A 15,134-nucleotide genomic window follows, 5' to 3' on the forward strand; every position below is an offset into this window, starting at 1 on the left:
AGAACTCTGGGGTGTAATCCATTTGGTCCAGGTGATTTATCCACCTTCAGACCTTTCAGTTTTCCTAGCACCTTCTCCTTGGTAACGGCCACCATACTCACCTCTGCCCCCCCGACTCTCTTGAACTTTGGGGATGTCACTCGTGTCTTCCACTGTGAAGACTGACGCAAAGTACCTATTCAGTTCCTCCGCCATTTCTTTGTTCCCCACTACTACTCCTCCAGCGTCATTTTCCAGCGGCCCAATGTCCACTTTTGCCTCTCTCTTACCCTTTATATATCTAAAAAAACTCTTGCAATCTTCTTTTATATTACTGGCTAGTTTACCCTCATATTTAATCTTCTCCCTCCTTATTTCTTTTTTAGTTGTCCTCTGTTGGTCTTTGTAGGCTTCCCAATCCCCTGATTTCCCACTGCTCTTCGCCGCATTGTATGCTTTCTCTTTAGCTTTTATGCTGTCCCTGACTTCCCTTGTCAGCTATGGTTGCCTCATCCTCCTTTTCGTATGCTTTTTTTCCTCTAGGGATGAATTTTTGCTGTGTCTCCCAAATTACTCCCAAAAACTCCTGCCATTGCTGTTCCACTGTCTTTCCTGCTAGGCTCATCTCCCAGTCAATTCTGGCCAGCTCCTCCCTCATGCCTCTGTAGTTGCCTTTATTCAACTGTAATACCGTTACATCTGATTCCAGCTTTTTCCTCTGAAATTGCAGGGTAAATTCTATCATAATATGGTCAATTGGTAAAAGAAGCAAAAGCTACATGAGAAAAAACTTTTTCACGCAGCAAGTGGTTAAGATCTGGAATACACAGATTTAGAATGTGGTGAAAGCAGGTTCAACTGAAGCATTCAAAAGGAAATTCGACTGTAATCTGAAAAGGAAGGGTGTGTAGGGTTATGGGGAGAATGGCACTAAGTGAATTGCTCATTCAGGGAGCCAGTGCAGGCAAAATGGACCAAATGGCCTCCTTCTGAGTTGTAATAATTCTATTCAAGGTGATTATCAAAAGAACAAATGCTGACATGGGGAAAATATTTCTTATGCAACAAATGGTTAGGATCTGGAATGCATTACCTGAGAATGTGGCGGAGGCAGATTTAATCATAGTTTTCAAAAGGGAATTGGACAAGCACCCAGTCACGAACGTGTAATTATGATGTTACAGATTTTAAGGACAACTGTTTCAAAGGCACATTTCTGTTTTCAAACCTTTACATTGACTGTAAAAGCCTTTTTCAAAATATGGCCAGGCAACATGGCACCCTCCGATGTTTATTCAAACCTCGTCAGATACCTATCTCTGGAACTGACTACAGAGAGTCAATAAAAATGCAAAGATCCCTCCGGGATGTTCACTGAATTCCAAAAGGTGTGATAAAACCTTTTTACTTCTAAGGGAACAGGAAACAGGAAAGGCCATCAAGGGGCCTCAACATAACTAACTTCTTTGCCTGATGGAACAATGCTTCATAAAAATTATCACAGCAGCCATTTTATGTTTGGAATGGTATTTTGGTGCAAAGCCTTGGGACAAACTCTGAGAAACATCGTCAGACAGGGTTCTTGGCCAAAGGATGACAAAGAGGAAGGGATTAAGAGATCGAGCGCTGTTCTGCCGAAAGAGTTCAAGCAATCTGCAAGTGCCATAACTGCAGAATTACTGAGGGATAGGAAATCTTCTCTCCTTCCCTGTTGAGTCCACCTGAAAAGGCAAACCTCCAAATAGTCAACTGCAGAAGCCATTGCAACCATTAAACCAAACCTAAGTTTCAACCCCTTCACTTCAGGAAGAAGAAATTCAAGCAGCAGGCCTGCAATGATATCTCAAAGACTGATTTGAACTCCCATCTTTACGTATCCTATTATTTTTATCCACTTTTAATCTTTGTATCTGTATTTTAGTTAATAAATTTATCACTTTTACCTAAGTAATTTCAGCAGTGGTTTTTGTAATCAACTAACCTTTACCTTATTTAAGACTGAAGGATGTCTGCTGGATTATTTTTAATTGAATCACTCATAAATTAGAAGGGACTACATAAACACACACAAATTCTTAGCTCAAGGACCACTTTAAGGAAACGCCTATAACATGGTCGTGACATACCCAAAAAGACAAAATTTGCAGGGCTACGGGAAAAGGCAAGGACATGGAACTAGCTGAGTTGCTCTTGCCAAATGGCCTCATTCTGTGCTATAAATATTCTATGATTCTATAGGACCTCAGGGGGCACTATAGGTGAATGGCATAACACCTTCCGGTGCTAAGCTTCATTCTCTTACTTTCACAACATTCTGCAGCACAGCTCTCCTCAGGACTATATGCTTGAACAAAGAACAAAGAAAAATACAGCACAGGAACAGGCCCTTCGGCCCTCCAAGCCTGCGCCAATCATATTGCCCGTCAACTAAAACATTTTGCACTTCCGGGGTCCGTATCCCTCTATTCCCATCCTATTCATGTATTTGTCAAGCTGCCTCTTAAACACCACTATCATACCTGCTTCCACCATCTCCTCTGGCAGCGAATTCCAAACACTCACTACCCTCTGCATAAAAAAACTTGCCCCGCACATCTCCTCTATAGTTTTCTCCTCTCACCTTAAATCTATGTCCCCATGTAATTGACTCTTCCACCCTGGGAAAAAGCTTCTATCTCCTCTGTCCATGCCACTCATAATTTTGTAAACTTCTATCAAGTCGCCCCTCAATCTCCGTCGCTCTAGTGAGAACAAGCCGAGTTTCTCCAACCTCTCCTCATAGCTAATAACCTCCAGACCAGGCAGCATCCTGGTAAACCTCCTCTGCACCCTCTCCAACACCTCCATATCCTTCTGGTAATGTGGCGACCAGAATTGCACGCTATATTCCAAGTGTGGCCTAACCAAGGTTCTGTACAGCTACAGCATGACTTCCCAGCTTTTATACTCAATACCCCTGCCAATGAATAAATTAAATTAAATGCTGCACTTATTCCTCCCTCTGCAAGCACCTCACAGTGCCATCCCCCCACATCCCCAAGCAGCCAATATTCACACTCACTCTCATCCTATTACCCTCTCACACCCATAACATTCACCCTCCACAAATGCTGTTCTTCCCTCCTCTCCAGACAAGCCATTACAAACACTCACACCTGTCTGCTTTCTCTCTTTGCAGAAGAGAGTGCACAACCTTAGCTAAAGGTAGAGACCAGAGGAGGGCGGTGGCCCACCAGTGACAGGCACCTTATGAGCCACTGCCCACCTACTCCACTGGGAAGGAGGACTTGTTCCAGGAGGCTGCAGATGTCAGAATTCTATTAATTTGGTAGCAGCAGCTGCCATGCAATTAACCTGTAATACAATGCAATTTACTTTTCAAAACAATTTTCAGTCACCATCTAATGCAATTTTCAGACACCATCTAGTCCAGTGAAATATATAGCATATAAATAATACAGGAAAATAATTAATTCTGAACATAACCAACTAAAATTACCCAAATGATCTGCCACTGTATGGTAGAAACAGCTTCAATAAGTTTCATCTGCAAAGGTCTTCTGTCGCTACGAAATGTAGGGCTTCAGTTCTGCTGAATTCTGCAGTTTCTGTCATTTATCCACGCTTTCCCGAATTAAAAGGATCAACCAAGAATTTACCAACATCCCTTTGCGCATGTTACACTGATAAACTACATCTCTCAAAATTCATATGTCACTAATGTGTAGCAGACAGGATCAGCCATTTTCTCCTCAGTCTAATATAATACTGGACAGATAGGATTGAGCTTAAAAACAAGAAATCATTGTACAGTCTGTGAATGGACAGTTTTTCTCAATCATGAAAGGTTCTGGAGTTTCAACAAATATTTCAATTCTGTTTAGAAAACCATTATTTTCCTTCCACATACAAGGTCCTAATTGGAAATGATATCTGAGGGAAAAATTCTCTTAGCACAACTATTGCCACAATTCCACAGGATGTTGCACTCTGGATGATTTTAAGCAGGCTAACTCCTTGGCCAGGATTTTACAGCCCCTCCTGCCTGGTGGGATATTATGGTCCCATAGAACTGAATGGAGGTTTAAATGGCTCACTGCATCTGCCGGCGGGGTTGGGGGGGTGTGGAGATACACCACAGTGGGGCCATTAAATCCTGGCCCTAATTTTCTTGAAATCCAGTGATTCAAATTCTAAATTCTGAATTACACTTCACCCAAGCTGTGCTCTGCTCACTATCTCTGACTATGACCACTCTGAACATCACAATTGCACTCCCAAGTTCTGAATACTCATTAGAAATTCCACAGGTCACACAGTTAATCATAATGTACTTTTATGGAATAGTCAGTTTTTCATTTAACTGACAATTTTTGCATTTACTAATAAATGTATTTTAATACACTTACTCATATAGTTTGTCTAGAGGTGATGTTAAAATAGCAAGAGCACTAAGAAGTGCATTGCAGTGGTTATGAATAATGAAGATCCAGCGAGACAGATCCTCTGAAGGCTGAAGTAATTCTTGAGCTGAACGGCAAACTGACCATAAAAGATTTTCGGTGCACACAAGTATGGCAGTGATGTCAATTCTGTTGATGAATGTACACATACTAAATTGATAGCATGTTAAAATATTTCAACATCTACTTAATACATTATCACATCCAGAAGATGCTACCTTCCAAAAAAACTGTTAAAATATTGCTTTCTTAAAAAAAAATCATCATCTAATCAGCATTTGATGCATTCATATATACTGTTAGCCAAAAAGTAATGAGTGCTTCAGCTACAATTCAGTATTTAAACATTTGATAACACCAAATAAAAAAAGTGTACAAATATTAAACTTTTCACTGTCTGTATTATTTTTAGGATTGGATGTTAAACAGAGGACCCATCTGCCTGCTTGGGTGGATGTAAAAGGTCCTAAGGCCCTCTGTCAAAGAAGAGCAAGGGAGTTAAGCCTGGTTTCCTGGCCAATATTCATCCCTCAACATTTATCAACATAAAAAAAACAGATTATCTCATTAAAAAATTGCTCTTTAAGTGAGCTCACTATACATAAATTAGCTGCCCCATTTCCTACATTACACCAGTGACTGCATTTCAAAAGTACTTCATTGACTGTAAAACGTTTTTAGACATCCAGTGGGTCATGCAAAGCATTTTATAAATGCAAGTCCTCACACTTACATACAATGAAACGCATTAGCACATATCTGTTCACTTCTCAAACCTTCTTAACTCTTCTGTGTTCTTCCTAACAATTTACCATGTCCTATAATTTGGCATTATCAACAAGCTTTATTATCTAATGATATGTTTAAATCATTTATGTATACAGAGAAGTCCAAAAACAGATTCCTGAGGTAAGCCAGTTATTACAACTTGCCATTCTAAAAAGAAACAAAAGAAACAGATCAGATATGTTAGAGTAATGTAAAAAGGAGGCTTTCAGATTCTGGGGGTTTTGGGAAGAATTCTGGTGTAGAAGAGAGAGAACCAAGCATTGCTTCCACTAAATCAAACTGTGCAATGTTCTTGCAGAAAATGTAAACATGGCCATTGGGGAGGGTTTCAAATCGTAAAAGGTGAGACCAAACAGAGCGGATCAAAAATAGAAGAAAACTAAAGTTGATTTAGAAAGGATACAGAGGTATGGAACAGACGAAGGATGTTAGCTAACAGGTAGAATAGACAGTGATACGCATAAGAATTATTAATTAAGGATACGATTTTAACCAAGAAAGCTTTTATTGATACTGATGTTCTGACAGAGTCTGAGCTAAAAAATATTAAAAGATTCCCTAGCATATTGGAAGCACATGATAATCCACCAAATGGTGGGAAAGAAACGCACCAATAACCTCCTCAACGATGCTTGGTTTGGGCCTCATCAGAACTGCTCAAAACCTTAATACATCCTTGATCCAAATATAGGCACAAAACCAAAATTCAAGAGGTGTGGTTAGAATGTCTGTCCCTTGACATTAAGGCAGCATTCAATGAAGTGTGGCACTAAGGAGCCCGAGTAAAACTAAATCAATAGAGATTAGGAGAAAAAATATGTGGTGGCTGAAGTCTTACCTGGCAATGTTTGTTGGAAGCCAATCATTTCAGCATGCAGCAAGACCTGTGCAACATCCAGGCATGGACTGATTACTGGCATAAAGGTTTGTGCGCACAAGTACCAGGCAATGACTACCTCTGACAACAGAGTGTAACCACTTCTCCATGGCATTGCCATCTCCAAGCCCCTTGCCATCAATATCTTCAGGGGGTTATCATTGACCAGAAATTCAAAACGACCAGCCACGTAAATGCCTTGGCCGCTAGGACAGGTCGGAGACAGGGCGTTTTGTTGTGAGTGGCTTACCTCCTGACTTCCTCTACACCATCTAGGGGACACATCAGGTGTGTGATAAAATACTCTCTATTCACTTTGTTGGATGTAGCTGTAATAACACTCAAGAAGCTTCACACCATCCGGGACAAAGCAGCCCATTTGATCAACTTCTCAACCACTAAACATCCACTCCCTTTACCACTGATATACCATGGTAACGTATACTATCCATAGAGTGATTTGCTGTAACTTTGCCAAAGCTTTTTCATCAGCTGAAAATCCAGACACCTCTGTCACTTGGAAAAACAAGGGTATCAGGTGCATGTGAACACCATGCTGAATTGACATATATTACTGTTCTTTCATCTTTGCTGGATCAAAATTGTGGAAATCTCTACTAATAGCATCCTGGGGACACCTTCTAGAAAACAGGCTGCAGTGGTAAAAGAGGAAGGTCCACCATCACCTTTTCATGGGCAACAAGGCCTTGCCAACAACAACCACATCCCCAGAATTAATTTTTTGAAAAACAAGGATGCAATTTGTGTTCAATTCAGCAAGGTATGGAATAGCAACAGAATTGCAATAATGGGAACTTCAACTATCTGAAATTAGATTTGGACAAGGCAAATATCATTAGTCAAAAAGAGAGGGATTTCTAAAATGTGCACAGGACTGCTTCATTAATGAGAACATTACATCTTCAGCAAGGAAAGATGGGGTATTAGATCTGATTCTTGGTAACAAATAAGTGGTCTGAAGATGGAAATACTTGGGAAATAACATAATTACCCTCACAATGAAAGCAGGTAAAGTCAAAGATAAAGATAAAGAAAATTAGCTAATTTCAGTGGGATGGATGGGGATACTACCCAGATTAATTGGTTTATGAAATCAACCTCATTTGACAGCCCATGACATCCATCTGTTCCAACTTGGGCATCTTACACATGCTGCATCTACACTATCTCAGTGCTGATTTTCCACTCGAGTAATCTATTTCCATCTTTTAGCACATGTCCTAGCATTGAGCAGAAATTGATCGAAATGCTGGGTTCTGAAGACAGTCTGAAAGGAGATGAGAGAATGAACAAAGCGGAGAGGTGGAGCAGTTAAGAATGTAAGAATATTACAAATTAGAGAAGGGGTAAGACCATATAGCTCCTCGAGCCTGGAACTGAGATTTGTAATTGGCTAAACGTCAGAGGTCAGTCTGAAGAGGAAGTAATGAAAATGAAAAACAAAACTTGTTCATAATATGAAATAGGGGAATGGGTTGTGGCTGGAAGTAACGGGAGCAAAGAGATCAAATGTAGAGGTACCTGGATGAAATGGGAGTTGGTCGTAATAGCTTAATTTGGTGTTGAGACTGAGGAAATGGGATAAAAAATGGGAGAATTGTGTAGGCTACAGGACACAATACAGCTGAGGGATCAAAGGGTACTGGTGGATAGCTCAATGATAACATCAGTAACAGCAGCAAAGGCAGCATAAAATGGTGTAAAGCCTCAGGGAAAGAACATAAGTCCCAGCAAGTAATAATGAAATTGCACAGAATAAATGCTTAATTCCCATCCGTTGCATCATGTACAATTTTATTCACTATACTAATGACATCCTGGTTCTGGAGAAGGCACAGAGGAAGGCACTAAACTTATAACTCAGATGTCTGCATCTTATATATGGAGAGATGAGACAGTACTGACAAATTCAGTATAATGCTAAATAGATTTTTACTGAATAAAGCAATTGAGAAATCTAAGAGATTGAGTACAGGCTAGTATATTTTTAAGTTTGGGATAGACCAGATGAACTGAAATCACCTTTTCCAACCCTGCACATTCTAATGTTTTTTTTATAAAAATGGATAATGTATTTCAAAGTTATTTCATACAAACTTATTTTTCATAATACTTAATTAAGCCTACCTTATCTGTGAAGTTCTGTTATACGTAGGACAAGACTGAGAGTATCTGCAGGCCAGAATGGTTAAGGATTCACTCAACACCTCAGCTAGAAGTTCCTGGGCTAATCTAGAGGGCAGCACAGTCCAAAGATCATAACGAAGTGCACAGCAATAGTAATGCCACATTTGAATGGAAAAAGAGCATCTCTCTCCCTGTGAAATGAATCAGTGAACAATAGAGATTAAGCTATTAGTTAATTTTTTATTTTTAATAAATCTGTAAATGACTCAATGCGAAAATGAAATAACTGAAACCGTGGGTAGTTTCTGGACCAGAGGACTGAGAGAAAGAAACAATATACAGACAGATCCAGGTGCCTGCCTGTGAAGCACATCCATCCCTGTCAATGACCTTCCCCCACCAAGGCCTCTGATCCCAATACAAAGCCTCTGAACAGTCTCCCATCCCCACCAAGACTTTGATCCGCAAATCCACCGCCCCTCACACAGGGAGGCCTCTAATTCCACTTTCCCAGCCTCTGAATTCCCCACCATGAGGCCTCCAACTTTCCCACCTGATATCCTTCAAGGATCGACAGACTGCGGATTGACCATACGCTCCACTCCTCCTCGGATCAATGCCCTCTCCTCCCCCTCCGCCATCAAACCTCTTTCCTCCGCACTGTGTGGTGGAATCTTGAATTGTGATTTCCCCATGACTTTCTGACTGACCCGTTCCCTGTGCATCAGGTTAGCAAAAATTCTGCCCAAAATGACTTAGCACCTTAGCTCCTTTAATGTTACATAAATTTCCAGGACAATAGCTAAAAAGAAGTGGGGAGAGGGTGGGTGCTAAATTCAATCGCACCCAAAAACAACCGCTGGGATAGTGATGCAGGATTAATCCTCGACCGTTGCTTCCAATGCAGGCAGTATATCAACTCTGTACTGTTTGTTAATTAATTAACATTATCGCAGCATTATGCCAGCTCTAAAAGCACGGTTGAATGGCTCTGCACCGCAGCAGGGGTTCAAAATTGTGAGAGGTCACTACCAGTTAAAGCTAGCCTGCACTACTTAGAACCAGTCTCTATAGGGTAGTGCACCGTGACTGGAGCAGGTGCTGGCAGTCATTCTCAACAGATTCCAACCTGGGAAAGACAGAAAAAAAGCTCAACATGGGAGAGAGCGAAATCTAAGATTTTCAAATGCTGCACTGGAGACAGTGGTCAAGGAGTAGAAGAGGAGAGACAAGCTTTATTGGCAGGAGGCCAGGAAACCCCCCAGACAAACTCTTAGAAGACAGTGAGACCAGATAGCCATGAAGTCAATGTCAGGAGTCAAGCCCCAAGGGTCTGAATGCAGTACTGCAAAAACTTTAATTGCCTCACAAGAGTGATCAATAAATGCATCACCAACTGTGCCATTGGGCTTACACACTGCTCAACACACCACACCTCTGTCACTAACCTACCAACAGCCTCTATCATTCACAAGTCATAGCTAATAGACATGGTTTTAACTCACCCGCACACATTTAGCACTGCTGAAAGCCTCACACCCACATGTTACAGCTTGTGCATCTGTCAACTATTCAACCATGACAGTCACAGCATCCAAATATATTGCACACAATCACTGATACACTTCCCTCTCCTGCAAGACAAGGTGATGACCAACCGGTGGATCAGGTGCTAACTGACGGGGGAATGGGCACATCTGCATGTTCTTCTCCCCATGGAGGAGACATTGCTCGCCATCAATAGAGTAGCCATTGTTGAGACTATGGCCAGAAACAGGGATGAAACAATAAAAGATGATGGCACCTTTTCACATCCCACTTCTCCCTCATCTCAACTGATTGATAAACTGAGGATGGTCTCAGAATGCATGTGAACAGGTTGAAAGCATTCAGAAACGAGCACTGAAATTGATCCTAGATAATGCATGACAAAACTACTCTGGCACAGTCAAACAATTCAATATGTGTTCCCTCGCTGAAAAGTGAAAAAAGTTAGCTGAGCCTGGCAAGAAAACTCTTGAATTCTACTTCCTATTGCCATTACATCTTGTCACAACCCCATAAAAGTAAATGTGCAATAAAGTTAAAGAGAAAATACATCATTCCGTGACTAAGATGTAGAACAAATAGACTGCGAGACAGCCCAATCCCCTACTTTATAAAAGTCTATGTATAAATGTATTGTATAAATCTGTGTATGTATAGGTAAAAGGAGGGTGTGTAAATAGAGTCATAGAGGTCTGCAACACAGAAAAAGGCCCTTCAGCCCATCGAGTCTGCGCCGGTCAAACAAGTACCTAACTATTCTAATCCCATTTTCCAGCACTAGGCCCATAGCTATGTATGCCATGGTATTGCAAGTGCACATCCAAATATTTCTTAAATGTTATGAGGGTTTCTGCCTCTACCACCCTTTCAGACAGTGAGTTCCAGATTCCCACCACCCTCTGGGTGAAAAAATTCTTCCTCACATCCCCTCTAAACCTCTTGTTCCTTACCTTAAATCTATACCCCCAGTTATTGATCCTCCACCAAGGGGAAAAGTTCCTTCCTGTCTACCCTATCTATGCCCCTCATAATTTTATACACCTCAATCATATCCCCCCTCAATCTCCTCTCCAGGGAAAATAACCCCAGTCCGTCCAATCTCTTCTCATAACTAAAACTCTCCAGCCCAGGCAACATCCTGGCAAATCTCCTCTGCACTCTCTCTAGTGCAATCACATCCTTCCTATAATGCGGATTTCAGAACTGCACGTAATACTGTAGCTGTGGCTTAACCAGCGTTTTATACAGTTCCAGCATAACCTCTAAGATGAAAGCAAAAAGCTGCGGATGCTGGAAATCCAAAACAAAAACAAAAATACCTGGAAAAACTCAGCAGGTCTGACGGCATCTGCGGAGACGAACACAGTTAACGTTTCGAGTCCGTATGACTCTTCAACGGAACTAAGGAAAAATATTCCTCTCTGCAGATGCTGTCAGACCTGCTGAGTTTTTCCAGGTACTTTTGTTTTTGTCCAGCATAACCTCCCTGCTCTTATATTCTATGCCTCGGCTAATAAAGGCAAGTATCCCATATGCCTTCTTATGATTAAGAATTGCATGAACTTAACTTGACAACACATGATTTAAGGGCTTTGATACAAAATGCAGAGTGTAGCAGACCTTTCTTTTCTATTCTGCAAATTAAGGAGACCTGCACTTTGCAATGTATTGTAATTACTTGTATGCTGAAATTACAATAATAGTGCATTCCTTTTCTCATTTTATACTTTATTTTTATTTTAATGATTGTCTATGTTATGAATTATTACTTACTTTACTTGTTTTATTCGTATTGTCACCACAGTCTGGCACCTGCCGCCATGATGATTTGCCAATAAATCAATTATCAATCAAAAATCACCTCTTAGTTTCTCTCCTCCCCACACCACAAGCCTAACTTTGTGTCTTTCTCCTTTCAGACATCCAAGAATTGTAACCTGGCCAGACAATGGTGGAACAGCAACAGCGGAATGGTGGAACAGCAAGTAGAAAGTGATGAGGAAACACCAGTATCTGATCTTATACTTGCAGTAACCATGAGATACTGACACTGTGCATAATTTAGAGGATATCTTAGAGGCAGGATAAGAACCTAGTGAGATACAAGACACTAGAGGGCTTCGGCCAGGGTAGCGGGCATGGGCAACACATGCGCCAACACCCCGAAGGGTGAGGTTGCATACAAATTCTTCTGCAGAAGGCTCACATGAGTATGTCGATGGGGCTGGCTACAGAAGAAGGCTGATGGATATGCACAATGAACTGCTTAGTGAATTGGCAGGCCTGCCAGAAAGCCTGCTGGCAATGTCAAGGAGCATGGAACACTTCCAGCACCAACTTTGCCCATGGCTTTGCGTAGAGGTTCAAAACCATCTTTTCCAGCAATGGAAGCACTGACAAACTCCATTAGCACACTTGTGGACCCAACCACAATGCAGCATCTGATGGCCCATGTCTCATTGTCCATTGCAGCATAAGCAGAAGCCACACAATGTTTGGGTGGTACAATGGAGCTCTGACTTCTGTCTTACAAGATCAGACTGCTCCCAGGCAAGCTCAGCTTTCAATAGGGCTTGCGGATCCGCAAGACCAAGTCCTTCAGTATCTGTCACAATACTCACTGCAGACACGAGCAACTTTAAAAAAACTCTAGAAAGTACCAAACATTTGTACAATCATAGCAATAGCCAGACTAATCAATCAGCAACTAACCTACAAGCAGTTAGTGATTGCTTTAAATAGCACTGATTGGGGGGGAGGGGGGATTAGGTCCTTCCAGCTACTAAACACGTGTTGTGCCATGCATGATTAAGAGATGGCTTCAGTTGGAGCGCTGAGCTCCAAAATGGCAGCACTAGAGTCAAATCTGTGTTATATCTGATTGATGTCACAATCTATCTGCTCTGCATGTGGACGTTTATTGCTAATGTGCCCACAATCTACCACTAGAAGTGTGCGCACATACCATGAATGCTATTTTGGAGGCAAAATGATACGCCTACCACCAAAAATCGGGTTCTATAGAGCCAAGTTTCGTGGTCACAGCTTTGTTTTTAGAACTGAACTAAAAATTATAGAAGTTTAAGCATGTTCCTTTTTAAGGCACAATTGTCTTATGTTCATTAGCTGAGAGTGACACAAAACTGAACGAAAGGTGTAGTATAGAGGACGCTGCTGTTACTTGCATATTAATTCTGTTTAAATATATGCAGGTGGTGGACGTTAACTGCACGTACTTCTGCAAATAGTAATAGTCCTCTAGTGGTGGGGTTAGGAGGTGCTCGTTTGTAATGTCCACATCTGTAAATAAATACTCATAAAAATGATGATGTAGTCCATGTAGTAAGTATACTTTGGAAATTACTCTGTAATATTACCACTTAAATGAGTAATGGGTTTACATGATAATATTGCACCGGATAATTTTCAGACTTATGTATTTTGTTAACAGTTTGTTGTGCACATAGAAAACCATGTTGCTGAGGATTAAACTTCAGGAATGTGAATTGTGGCTTTCTGGATCCAGGAAAATGTTGGTGCTAGAAAAATGTCCAACTTCAAACTGATGTTATTTCTATGAGTGGTAGTAACAAACGAAAAGGAAAACATTTGTGCAATGTGGCTTGGTGGACTGCAGCCTAGATTATCTATCCCCTTGCTTTCCTTTGCAGAGATATGATTGGGCACTCAGGTGTGAGAAATAGGCAGAAATCTCACATCACTGGAACACCATGAATTTAGCACTTCAGCAGAGCTTCTAGTGGATGAGAACAGTGGCGGCGAAAGCCTCAAATAGGCAGATACTCATTTGAAAACTTATTTTGGCACACCAGTTTCTGTTATTCTTGCATGCAGGATCTTAGATGTTAATACTGCTCATATGACATTCATGTCTCATTCATGTGTCTTCATTTCAACAGCCGTTAAACAGGGAAGGTTGGGTGCTGGGCTACTTAATCAATTGCTTGAAGACCCATACTTGCATCTTCAGTTACCTTATCTTTCTTTTCTGCTTTTTCTTCTTAGATCCCAGCTCTGTTAGTGATGGCAAAAGTTGATATTCAGTTGAGATGTTTTCTGAGGCTTTCTACAGGCTTTTGAAATTATTGTCATTCTGTTGTAAAACTACTTTGCTTTGAACTATTTATGTACTTGCCTTTTCCACCTTTCATAAGCTAGACTTTTCAAATACTTGAAAATACTTGAAGGAAAAGTCAAGCTGTGGACTGCAAGATTTGTTCAGTTTTATGGAAGACAATCATTTAATTTATGGTAGACAGTTATTCTGAAGTCCCAGAGATATTTAAGGAATTATAGCCAATTGAATTGAGAGTCCATCTGAAACTTCTGAGGGATACTGTCAGAGAAGCACAGCGCCCAGCATGGTAAGAAGCTTAAAACAATAGACACTGGATATATAAAACAAAAACAGAAACAGAATTACCTGGAAAAACTCAGCAGGTCTGGCAGCATCGGCGGAGAAGAAATCAGTTAACGTTTCAAGCCTTCATGGCCCTTCGGCAGAACTGAAGCATAGTTAGGAGAAAGGAGACTCCTTTCTCCTAACTATGCTTCAGTTCTGCCGAAGGGCCATGAAGGCTCGAAACGTTAACTGATTTCTTCTCCGCCGATGCTGGCAGACCTGCTGAGTTTTTCCAGATAATTCTGTTTCTGTTTTTGTTTTGGATTTCCAGCATCCGCAGTAGCTTTTAGCTTTTTGTTTTTACCTCTGGATATATAAAGGTTATCTACAAAAGAGAAGCATTTAGATATTTAGATTGCAAACTTATATTGTTTCCCTTGCCAGGAGTTACAAAGAACTATTTTTGTTATAAGCATATATTGTAACCAAAAATTCACCTTCACATCAAGACTAGTGAAGAAAAAAAAAGGCATTAAAAGTTGGAACTGAAATATGAAATTGATATAAAATACAATTCCAGACAATTGATGAAAACTGCAACATTTGTATACAGTTAAGCTTTGGACAAAATTCTAGCTGCAGCTAAAATTTTTTTAAACTCCTTATGGCTGAATTAAAGGAACCTCTTCAAGGTGAAATCAAGACATAACTTCTTCAGTTTTACTACTGGTCCCATCCCTTTAAATTTCATTCCCACTTAATTCACTTCAATCATGTCCAAATCTGCACCTGTATAGTAATGACTTTAGCGTACACAATTGGGTGAAAAGAACATGTTTCCACTTAAATATTCTAAACTCCACCAACAGTCACACTAATGTAAACTGTATTGCAAGTGGAAAGCTAGACTTATTTATATATTTGAATTAGAGAAGTGCAAAATTAAGTTTTCATTTGATAGTGATAT

At 40.6% G+C, this 15,134-nt stretch overlaps 1 protein-coding gene across 6 annotated transcripts in view; it reads right to left on the reverse strand.

The window, feature by feature from the left end:
- Positions 1 to 15,134, reverse strand: part of kiaa0825 (KIAA0825 ortholog) — a 594,535-nt gene that overhangs the window by 396,369 nt on the left and 183,032 nt on the right. For all 6 annotated transcript variants that reach the window (XM_078565259.1, XM_078565275.1, XM_078565269.1 and 3 more), the window contains exons 10-11: positions 8,257 to 8,447; positions 4,389 to 4,571 (exon numbers count right to left, since the gene is read on the reverse strand). In XM_078565259.1, the coding sequence (XP_078421385.1) occupies positions 4,389 to 4,571; positions 8,257 to 8,447 (374 nt within the window). The remainder of the gene's footprint in view (positions 1 to 4,388; positions 4,572 to 8,256; positions 8,448 to 15,134) is intronic.

Source organism: Cetorhinus maximus, chromosome 2 (genome assembly GCF_964194155.1).
Source record: "Cetorhinus maximus chromosome 2, sCetMax3.hap1.1, whole genome shotgun sequence".
NCBI lineage: Eukaryota > Metazoa > Chordata > Chondrichthyes > Lamniformes > Cetorhinidae > Cetorhinus > Cetorhinus maximus.